This window comes from Plodia interpunctella, chromosome 25, assembly GCF_027563975.2.
Source record: "Plodia interpunctella isolate USDA-ARS_2022_Savannah chromosome 25, ilPloInte3.2, whole genome shotgun sequence".
Lineage (NCBI taxonomy): Eukaryota > Metazoa > Arthropoda > Insecta > Lepidoptera > Pyralidae > Plodia > Plodia interpunctella.
The window spans coordinates 4,820,066-4,832,473 of NC_071318.1; the positions used below are offsets into that span (position 1 = coordinate 4,820,066).

At 34.2% G+C, this 12,408-nt stretch overlaps 1 protein-coding gene across 1 annotated transcript in view; it reads left to right on the forward strand.

The window, feature by feature from the left end:
* The window catches only part of LOC128680840 (cell adhesion molecule Dscam2-like), a 55,528-nt gene that overhangs the window by 13,071 nt on the left and 30,049 nt on the right, over positions 1–12,408 (forward strand). The window contains exons 3-9 of the mRNA XM_053764282.1: positions 648–697; positions 2,489–2,577; positions 3,365–3,456; positions 7,996–8,147; positions 8,448–8,538; positions 9,139–9,556; positions 10,578–10,713. Coding sequence (XP_053620257.1) covers positions 648–697; positions 2,489–2,577; positions 3,365–3,456; positions 7,996–8,147; positions 8,448–8,538; positions 9,139–9,556; positions 10,578–10,713 — 1,028 coding nt within the window. The remainder of the gene's footprint in view (positions 1–647; positions 698–2,488; positions 2,578–3,364; positions 3,457–7,995; positions 8,148–8,447; positions 8,539–9,138; positions 9,557–10,577; positions 10,714–12,408) is intronic.

Genomic DNA, 12,408 nt, shown 5'->3' on the forward strand with positions numbered 1-12,408 from the left:
AATATTATTTACTATCGATTGCATTATTGCTAACACTGGTATTAGATTTTTATTCAGGCAGGTTCCTGAAGGCATCGGGATTAACTATTGTTTTAGCACAGGAATGGAATTTCTTCAGTGAAACTCAAAATTCTTCAAAAACAAATATACTAATTTCAACGTAGATATGTTCACAATACAAGATATTTATGTAGAAAAAGTGATTTTTATAACACTACCGACAAAATATTGGTCTCATGCTTATTACGGAGCAATTTTGAGATGCGCAATCAGGTTGCTCTTTAGTTTATTCAGGCGCTTGAACAACTTTACCAATAAACTTTACATCCTACTAATATTATAATATGCGAAAGTTTATGAATGATGTGATGTTTTTTACTCTTTCACAAAAAATCTACTGGACCGATTGTTATGAAATTTGCTAGGTATAACTGGAATAATACATAGGGTACTACGTTATCCCGTAATTCCCGCGGAAGCGAAGCCCTGGAGCGCAGCTAAGGGTACATAAAGCCCAGATTTAATGTTTCTTGAAAAATATTTTTTCGTTTCCAACTCAAAACAAGCGTTGATTAAAATATATTCCACGTATATCAGTTATTCCTATATCAGTTTACAACTCATTATTTATAATTGGTTTGTTGCAGGTTTTTGTGGGGTAATACGTCCAGGCATCGATGGAGCATTTTATATAATGGTAAGCATTTTTTTAAAGTACTCTCTCTCTTTCATCTTCGCGTGTTCCCGGTTACATTCGGAGCTGTGACACACCAAAGCCCAGGGTTTGGTTTTGGTAAAAACAATTGCCAATGATAGATAGGTATATATATACCTTTATTCGTAGCCACAAACACGGGTGTCCTTTGATTCGTTTAAAATTATTGTTTCTACTTTCACTTCGTCAAACCTTATTGGCCTAAACTCACAACGCACAATTATCATCTAGACTAATAGATTTTTCTGCACAATTTTAGAATCTCTACTGACATCCTAAAATCGTTTGGAATTTATTTCTTTAGACTTAAATCTATAGTGTAAAAATCTATAGTTTACTTCTTTTCAGTTTTTTTATTAGCTCCCGTTCCGACTCATATTTTAGCTGTAGCATCATTAACACTATTTTCATAATTTGTTGTCATTCAGAATCAGTCAACATGCCAACAACATTACATCGACTCATTACGTCGTAAATGCACATATCAAGTTTTTTTCTAACAGATAAGAGGATGCCAGCAAATTCAGAGCTGGGATAAATTCATTCATCAGATCCATGAATTTTAAATTATTTTTTTATATCTTTACCATGGTATTTTCAACCTTGAAGTTGTCAAAATAGTTTTCACGAATGTTAGAGAGCTAATAACACAAGAAAATAATAAGTTCGTTTAAAACTCCTCTGTCAAATAATGAACACTTTCTGACAAACTAATAAGATACGTGGGTCCGTGAACGGTGTTTGCTTACCATCAGGCAACCAAATCGGTTTGTCTCTTTTACCTAGTATACTATAAAAAAAGTAATTTTATTTCTTTCGGATTGGTGCGCTAAACGCCATATTATCACTTCCCAGTTTAGAATAAATACTTATTTATTCAAATCAAAGTCGTGGAAAGAGTTTTCTGAATAAATCTCACATTTATTTTTATATCTATTTATTAGATAGCGAGGGTGGAATTCAATAATATCTAAATGTAAATTTTGTTTGCGTAATGGGTTTTAGTATGATTTGATTTGTAACTGAGAGGCTTAAGGAAAACAGACACCTGTCGTAAAATCCAATTATAGGATAAAATTTATTCGCTATTGACGACCTCCATGGCTTAATGGTCATTATGCCGGCCTTGAGGTCCTGGGCTCGATCCAGGGTCAGGTCAAGATGGAAAATGATGTTTTTCAGATTGACCTAGGTCTTGAATGTTTATCGATTTCGTATCGATGTCGTTTATTTGTGTATTTTGTTGCTAACTCAATCTGTGTGATTTGTCCTACTATATTAATTACATGCTAATTTATGAGATACTCGAAGTGACGAGTGACTTAACCGCCACTTCGTAGGCCGAGTGCTATAACGCACAATTTAGCACCTCATATTATACAGGGTTACTGGTATCTAACGCATAATCTTTCAAAGGCGCATAAGGTACGTAGAGACTAATATCCTTTGTTCTACGACTTTTGTCTAAAGTTAATAAATACAAAAAAAATCTTTTTTTTTTTAGTTTTAATGCCGTTTCTATAAAACGTTAACTCTATATTCGATTCTGCTACATAACGCTACTGTACTATCTCGTGTTGATTGGCTATTACATAGAGTTAAGATGTGTAGAATCGAAAATTAGATTGTTTAATCACGAAAAGTCGTAGAATAAAGTTGCTTGTTTTGATATAGGTACCCAAGTAGTCTTTAGAAGGTTTTGCGTTTGATACCAGTAACCCTGTATAATTATTATATATTAATACCTTATTAAATTCTATGTTTTTGTTACAGAACCATATTCAGGGTTGCGGTATAAAAGGTATATACAAATGGCTTTATCACAGCATTTTTCTGAGATCAATGTCATGCCAGGAGCTGATGTGAGTATTATTCAAAATATTATACCGGCTTTATACCTACGGTTCGTCGAACTTTGCCAATTTCGGCATACATTGCTGGTTTTTCATTGTGATAAATAAAAGCACTCATACTAAGCAATGTACACGCATTCGCATCGGCATGTCTGAGTTCGACGACACAGTGTGTATCTTCATTTGTCAGATCATACTGATCTGACAAATGAAGATAATGATGACCGTACGAAGTGAAGAAGAAAAAGTAGGGAAGCGGACCTTAGGCTTCGAGTCTTTGTGACTGAGAAAGAAACCGAGAATGTGCTCATTGTGCTCCTTGTGCAAATATACATATACTATACCAATACAGGGTGACTTTTAATATATATTGGCAATATTTTGTCTACATGCTCATTCCGTGATGAACAACTGTTAGTATGGGGGTAACTCTTAAATCGTCGTCGATTTCAAAGTTGCTTCCTTGCAAAAACTTGTTCAGTGCCATGGACTGAGCATGTAGATAAAATAATACCAATGTATAAGAAATCATCCTGTAACATACAAACAGACACGACAAATCACCGGGATTCCGTTTGCTGTTCAGAACCCTAAAAATGAAACGAAATGAATACAGAATTTTACTCCATAATGATCGAGTTTCATAGTCAATTTCAAATTCGCCAAAATTGACTTTTATCACTTTTATAATACGATATCTTTTGCGAATCGCAAATGTAATTACTTTCGAAAGGTATATCCAGTCCTGCAAACGATTATTAACCTTGTATTAGAAGTGATACAGCTGAAATTTCAGGTCACTCTTCAGTGTACGGTGACAGGGCCGCATCCAGTGAGATTTATTTGGGAAAGGGACGGACTCGTTATATCTTCTAACACGGATTTGAGGTACTTTCAATAACTGTATTTTCAGTGGTTCAGTAGTAAGGAGCGATATTGTTTTTTATGTCTCTGTTAGCTCCGTTTCGAAATAAACTGGGTTTTTCGAATGTGACTGTATAAAAATCTGTTAATATTTGATTGAATTCGACAGTGTGAACAGAGAATGCTAAAATAAAACCAAACAGGACACAAATACGTCTCAGTGTTTATATAGTCATCATGTAATATAACAGCGAGGCTCTTGTCGGTGGAGTTCCTTCCATTGTTGTCACTCCAAAGCCAACTCCTTTACTTCTTGATACGACACGACACCCACTTTTTCTTTAATTTGTGTGATATAACTATCTCTTGATCTTCCTGGGCCTCTACTTCCTTCCACCTTTCCTTCTATAATAATTCTGAAGAATGCATCGTGTCATATCAAGTGTCTTAACATTTTCTCTCTTCTTATACAGGGTGTTAATTTGCATTCTTGCCATATTCACACAGCTAATAGTACTAACCAATACCAATCAGTTTAGTTTAATTTGAGACATCCTAGAATAACGCAGGCTGAGTAATCAATAAACTTAAATTTACAGGACACTGAGGAATAAACCAATTTTTTCGAGTGCATTCATAAGTCGCAATAGGAATAAATCTAGTGGGCGTGGCCGTCTGGCACGGCCGAAATCACCCGAAACAGCGCATGTAAATGAATAATTTCAGATTTCCCTTCCTACTTTACGGGCTTAGGACCGACAGAAATACCTATTTTTAATTAATTAGTTTTATTTTTTTATTACATTATCCCTCATTTCTTCAGAGATCAAAAAGTTAAAACTTATTTTTGTTTTTATAAATTAGGTATTTTTGGCGTAGTTAAAAAGCTGAAATCATCCTATTTACAATTGATTCGTCTATTTACAACACTAAATTAATCTAAGTAAAAAAATCTAAGTCTTTCTAAGTAATTGTTCGAAGTGCTCACCATTTTCACGAATGCACAGTCTTGCACGGCGTAAAGAATTTCGTTTTAGTTTTCGTAAAACGTACAAATCCTGTTTCAGTTTATCGAATGCTGAAACGATTCGTTCGCGTAACACTTCAACACTGTTGATTTCTTCAGTGTACACCAAACGTTTAACATCACCCCACAAATAATAATCGAATGGAGTTAGGTCCGGGGACCGTGCTGGCCAGTTTACTGGACCTTCACGCCCGATCCAGTTATTACCGAACTTGCGGGTCAGGTATTCACGCACTTGGATTGCAAAATGTGGAGGAGCACCATCCTGTTGGTAATAAAAGTTTTGCAGGGAAGCGAGAGGAACGTCATCTAGCATCTCGTTTATAACGTGATCCAGCAACTCCAGGTACGTTGAGCCGGTAAGACGGCCCTCAATAAAATAAGGTCCGAGTAAATGTCCGTCTATTATGCCAGCCCAGACATTTAAACCAAATCGGTGTTGAAAAGAGTGTCTTTTTATTTTTCTGGGGTTTTCATCCCGATAACTCCACCAGTGCTCATTATGGATATTGAATACACCAACTCTTGTGAACAAACTTTCGTCTGTCCACAAAATGTTGGCGTTTCGGTTGTCTAGCAGCCAGCGACAAAATGTGATTCGTGCATTATTATCCTGTGGGAGCAGATCTTGTACTTTTCTAAAGTGAAACGGGTGTTTCTGTTCACTTTTCAATAGTCTCCACACTGTCACGTGGCTCACATGGAAGTGTCGTCCTGCCTCACGGGTACTGGCACGGGGCTCTACTTCGAAGTAGTCTAGAATTAATTCCTGCAACTCTACAGTAAGCCCTACACTGCCTCGAGCTTGCGCGTGTCTTGGGACGTCAAACTGACGAAAGTCTCTCAATCGCTGTGTGGCCGCAAGCATAACCTGGCGGGTCGGCCTCCTTTGATGTGGAAACATATTCACGGCTTGCCGCAAACTGTCACCACATATGGCATACAAGCGCACCATTTCCACCAACTCGTGGTTGGTATACGCTTCAGTCATTTTCTTGATTTGATTGTGATACGCAACTTAAACAACACGGACCGGGCAGAGCGAGCGGAGCGAGCGAAATCTTGACATCCGCCGTGCGTCGGCGTCGCGAATAGACTGGGGCGGGGTGGTGGTGCGTTGCGGGGTTGCGGGGATGGCTGGCCGTCGTCGGTCGGCGTTTACGCCGCACAAAGAAAAGGGGCGGAGCTTTTTTTGCCGACTTATGTACTTAAGTTTGCCGACGGACTAGTGATGTGCATATGTTTCGATAATAAGTGTTGTTCATAACATAATGTCGATTAAATAAAATATTCTTAAAAAAATTACCTAACTTTTGATCATGTTTTTTTAATTGATTTGTGTTCAGAATCAGTAATATAACAACCTCTGTGAATATGGCAAGAATGCAAAGTAACACCCTGTATAGTATTGTAATAAAAGTATTAATAACTGATGTACATTACGTACACGTAAGGTTTTGATACATTTATATTAAGATCCTTAATCAGTTACATTTAATTGTTAAAAAGGATATTACATCAAATAATTTTAATATCGTGTTAGTTATCGAAAATATTTGTTTACTAAATCCGTGGTTATGAATATTATTTATTTTTTAGAATCGATTTTTGTTATGATACAAAATTCACACGCACTTTACACACTGACGTTAAAAATACACAGAGAATAAATACGATATATTGTGTCACTCTGGATTTTGGTTTTTATACTTTTATGAGCATTCTTCTTTTGATATTATACGTTGTTTAATGAAACAACTATTCATCTTGATGCTCTAATTTATTTACATTAGTAGATATTTAAAGATATTTAAGTAAGATAAATTAAATTTTCATGAAGCTAAGTATAAATATGGTTGTAGTATGTAGTCATTCTTATTTTCTATTTTCATAAAACAAATACAGAAGCATAATTAAAATTATAGTCGCACAAATGTCTAAATATAAAGTTAATTCAAAATAACTTACGTTCATTAATTCCAACGGTCCTTAATAAAACATCGCTAGCAATAAACTTAGAGGTAAATTCTCCAGGGTGATTCCCGGCAAGACTGAAATTAAAATACGAACGAGAAACAAAATCCATTGAGAAAGTTACTTAGAAGTGGAGATCATTATAATAATGAGAATTTATGTTTTAAACTGACGTTTCTACGTCAGTTGTGATTAGAGGGTGAGGCTTATAATTAAAATAAAACAATGTGAAAATTATTTATTCAGTTAACTACTTAGATACTTTTTAAGTGTGCCAATAAAATTAATATGAAAAAGGTAAATAAGAAGCAATCTACAAAAAATTTTGAATATTAGGTTATATTGTTCGATTCCCGGTCAGGTCAAGATGAAAAATTATCTTTTCGAGATTGACTTAGGTCTTGGATGTTTGTAGGATATATGTATTTGTTATAAAATATAGTATCGTTGAGTTAGCATCACATACCACAAGTCTTGTAGACTTTAGGGCTAACTCCATCTGGTTTGTCTCGTGAGGTAACGGGCGATCCAAGGGCGGGCAGTTTCTTGGCACAGAGGATTACCATAGCAGTTCAGAGGGGTAATGCTGCCAGTCTTCTTGGAACCCTTCCAAGCGGCGACGAACTGGAATATCTTTATTTATGATTATAAATTTTGTAAAAAATTATAATTTTTTTAATGTATTTGTTGAAATCATTAAACAAATTAAACAATGTATATGCATATATAATCTGGTACATATCAAACATATTTATTTATTCATTATATATTTCGTGTCGTATAGTAAAAATAGATGACCAATATTCGGTTTGAACGATTTGAGCCTTCAATCTAATTAAGGTCTTTTGCTTATTATGTTTAAGATCTTTATTTGTACATAACTCGTTGTGTACCTTTATATGGTATAATCAGGAAATGTCCGTAACAACGTAGTCTCAGGTTATATTATTATCTAGTTAATATTTAATATCGTGAAGCATTAGAGTTTTCTTTGGAGAATATCACAATTTAATTTTAAAATAACAAACTATGTTAGTAGATAGGAGATCTCGTCCGAGATTGAAAGATTACAGTGAAAATGTTGGGAAAGAAAACACGGCTTAAATTACTTTGTTGAATGGAATACATCTTTCGTTATTATCGGTTAAATGATTATTTTTTTATGCTATTTATATGTTTATATTTGAACAGATCATTTGTTTTATATAACTTCATTGAATAAAATCGAAAAGACCATCCAAGAATGGACACTTACCTCTCCGCGCTGGTAGTCGTACGAAAGAAAGTTATAGAACTTTATTTCATAGTCACTACGTGGAATGAAACACACACAACAACTTTTATGGAATTATTAATGGAGTGGTCTGTTTTTGCCTTCTCCATTTCACACAAGTTAATAATCAACCAGTGTGCTGGTTTCCTCACGATGTTTCCCTGGTGGTTGATGAAAACTACTCTGTTCATGAGTCGGATTGGTATACAAACTCATGTGGCACGAGTAGGATTCGAACCTGTGACCTTACGATCCACAGGCGTTTACTCTATAGCATTTGCTCCTTTAGGTACACTATTGGACAAACCATGAGTCCTGATGGTGGGGCGGTGACTCACCTGAACATGTCACATGTGAGGGTGGACGACGGCGGATTATTCTCCTGTGTCGCTCATAACGGAGACAGTATTATTGCACACTACGACAGGATTAATGTTTTTGGTCAGTATATTGCATTTCTTATATACAGATATCAGGTCCCGATAATGAGCACAAGTCTCATCTTATAAGGCGCTATGATACACACACTAGAAATTTTTTTTATTGATTTCTTTAAATTTCTCAGCGAAAAATTAAATATGATCTTGACAAATTATGCCGAACTTGATAAAGATTTTTATTAGAATGTATTATAGTTTTCCATTCAGTACACGTTAATAAGAAATCAATTCAGTAATAATCATCAACACGGGAGTTTGCACTTGTAAAATGTCAAATTAATTAAATTTAATTATTTTGTAGGTCCACCATACATTAGAACGTTGCCACCTTTTAAAGTGCAAAGTGGTCAAAGTGTCACACTTCGATGCCCTTATTACGGTTATCCTGTAAGGTAAGTACTAGATTTATCGATAAATCAACAACAACAAGACAGAGACAATTATCACAACTTCAGAAAGATATAACCTGTGTGTGGTTCCCGCATTAGAATAGGATCACTCCATAACCTCCAGTGGATATCGTGCTCGAGGTGACTAGATCGACAGATGAGAGGCAGCAATGCCATTCCCGAAGAATGTTGATGTTACACAGGTTGTAAATTCACAGTTGCATCCACAAATTCGTCGTTTATTTTTCAAGGTGTCATTTCTGTACATGAAACTAAGAATATGTGATAGGAGAGATAAAGATACCATACTTAATCTCCGATAATTCATTTCTTTTTGACCAGTCCATATTATGATACCTACATTTACCATATTGCTTTATTTTTGTTACTTATGTGTTAATAGGCTTGTGTGCTTTGAATTGTTCAAATAAATCATTCATTGATTCATTCTATTTACCTACTACATTTTAAAGAATTTCCGTGTAATCAAATCGGCATCTTTCTAAAATAATAAAAAAGTAACTAAATATTTTTAATAGTGAACACAAATATGCTTATTTGTAAAACAACAGAATGAGACTACAAAAGCTATTACGTTTTCAGAGAAATAACATGGGAGTACAAAGGCAAAGAGATAATTTCCGACGTATCCACCCAGACTAATAGATTTAGAAGATTCGTCAACAGCACTTCCCTGAACATAGAGATTTTCGGACGTAAGCCCAAATTAAGAGCTAAAAGAGAAGCGACCGTTAATGATGGAGTTCTAAGTATTGCAAAGGTCACTAAGAATGATAATGGAGCATTATACGCTTGTGTGGTTAGGAGCCCTTCAGGAGAAATGGCGAAAAGGCCTCTAGAACTACATGTAGTTGAACCTCCGCAGTTAGAGGAGATTCTTCTAGCTTCAGACCTGCAAGAAGGACAAATAGTTCAAATACATTGTAATCTAAAGAGCGGGGATTCACCCGTTTATTATTCTTGGCTGAAAGATGGGAAGAAAATTGATCCACATTTAAAGGTAATTTCAAATTAAGAAATTCAAAAATTCTCTATTTCCGATAACAAATTTTTGAAATTTTTGAATTTGATTTTTGAAATTTCGTATTTTTATATTATATTTTTTTTGTTTAATTTATCAAAACTAAAAGACAAAAAAAAAATAAAAGAAAAAAGTAATTTAATTTATTCCTTACATATTTTAAAACAAAGCCCAAACTTAAAAACTACCTGGCGGATTTTTGTACGGATTTCAGAAATACATAGTGTGAAACCTTAGGAAAGTTTACGAGTAGGTATAATTTATTAACACCCAAACGAAGCCGAGACGCGCCTCTAGTTTCCAACTCAAGATTTGCTTAAAGTCTGGTTTAATAACTTCTGCACTGCAAATAAATACTTTGACGAATTAACGTCAAAGTATTTATTTGTTTGTCTAAGTTATCATATAGTTACAGTGAAAGCAATAAAACAGATGCGTAAAAAGGCACGACATATCCTATAGAGTCCAGTTCAACCAAATATTTGACGAGTTTTATATATTGATTTTTTTACACAAAGAAATTCAGATTGTAAACTTATCCGTTTTTTTTCGTACCTATATTTAAATTCACAATTTAAAACTTTGTCATAAATAATATTACATAATTACGTTAGAAAAACAAATTAAAACCAGACATAATATTATTATTTTTTAAATATGTTGTTTAAAAAATATATCATAATATTTCCTTTCAATACATTGTGTAACATAATTTAAATACCTATGAGATGGAAAAAGCCTTTCGTCATTTAAATTTAGTTCAAACTAGAGGATGTGTGGGTGTGCACCAATTACAAACAGTGTATAATTAAGCCATGTACTCCATAACAGGATTTTCTGTTTTTAAATTGCTTTAAAACTAATTATCAATTGACCCTTCAATTCCCGCGAGACCCGATAGGACTGCTATTCTATTGTTCTTCAATTGTCTTTATTTTCTCCAAGGTCCAAGGGTAAATATAATTTTCAATATTTTTGACTTTTTGTGTTTCACTTGCAGATTGTAGAGAGGAGTTTAGAAGTGTTCAGTGTGCTGATAATCAAGAACGTATCTTTAGAACACTGTGGGACATACACGTGTGTCGCAGCAAATCATGTTGCTAAGGTCAATCGTACTGTCAACTTGTATATTAAGGGTAAGTCTTTATCTGTGTTAGGCTGGCTTGACTGATGCTGTGCTCTGCTAATTAAAGCTATGTTTCGAACAACAGATAGAACTTCATTTGTTAAAATTTAAGAAATTCTATTGGTTTGAGTAAGTGACTAAATTATATTGATTACTGAACAACCATTGGAAACATATCACGATATTATATTATATTACTTGATTGAAACTTAGCTCCGCACAGCACGGTTCGGTCGAATCCGGCTCTTAGCTTAACAAATTAAGAAATTTATAGGAAGAGATGTTTATCTAGACATTTTCCTTCTTTTTTGGCAAATATGATAACTTGTATGAAATGAAAGGGAATTTGAAATTGGATTATTATATTGTATATTGCTATCATTTCAAATATTTTTTTTAGTAATCCAATTTTCAATGATTAGGTCATAGTTATTAAATATCCTCAAAGGAGACAATATTGCGATTATAATCTTTAAAACAATATGCAAAAACAAATCAAATTGATTAGCAAAATAAATAAACAGTTTTTGTAATAATGGCCGCATTGTTACACTGTCAATTACAAATATAGTAGATAAAGATTTTCGCTAAAGAAAAGATTATATCTCTATTTCCCTAGTAACGTGAATTTATTATAAGCAGACGTTTAGAAAGATTAACGACCGGATATTGTTAGCTCAGAGTACAGCCAGCAACATAAATTATCACTTTCTTTACCCTCAGGATTAGTCTAAAAACTCTCTCGTCCGAATTAATAGAAGTAACTGGCGAGTTAAAAATTTATTAATTGGAAAACAAGACACAGAAATGCAGAAAGAAAAAAAAACATTGTGAACTGATTTTAAAAAATGTCCGTCAAAGACACGATTCTCAAGAACGTTATCTGCATCAATATATAATATAAAACAATGTTGCTTTCCGCTGTCTTATCTGTCTATGTATGCTTAGATCTTTAAAACTACGCAACGGATTTTGATGCGGGTTATTATAGATAAAGTGAGATCTGCGGTTGAAGTGCATAATAATTTAGTATGGTTTTACCCGAGCGAGGCCGGATGAATTTTCATTTAGACGATTTATTTCTTTGTAAAGATTTGATTAAGCGTATTTCGGATGAATTTCTGTAATAACTAAGCATGTTGCTGTTAAGACTAAGTAATAAATTCGTATTTAAAAGTGACAAGTCACTGAACCGTACCCAAGAAGAAACTCCGTTTCAGTTGAAATATTTATCTTTTCTAAAAAATTCCCCGCACGTACTAACCCTATTAATTCAGAACGGGGTAGCTAATGAAAATTGTAGGGGTATTGCGACTGGACTCCTTTTTAGTTCTAATCAGTTTAAGGGAATTTTATTAAAATATATATTTGGGAAAGTAACTGTGGTGATTTTTTAAATGCAAATCTATACTAAAATTATGTTGAGAGACTGTTTGTAAGTTTGTGTGTAGAGGGAGTACTCATCTTCAGAACTACACAACCGATTTTGTTTGTTGCAACTGAAATTCTTTCACCAGTAGGAAGCTAAATTGTTTCTGAATGACATACCTAGGGTACTTCAATGCCGATATTCCGACGGGAGTTAAGCTCCGGGAAGCATGAAGTTTTGTAATATTTTCGATGGAAGGCAACGACCAGAGAAACGTATTACTACCTAGTTCCTTTGGCCCATATTGATTTGCGATTTATGCAAAAAAAATTACTT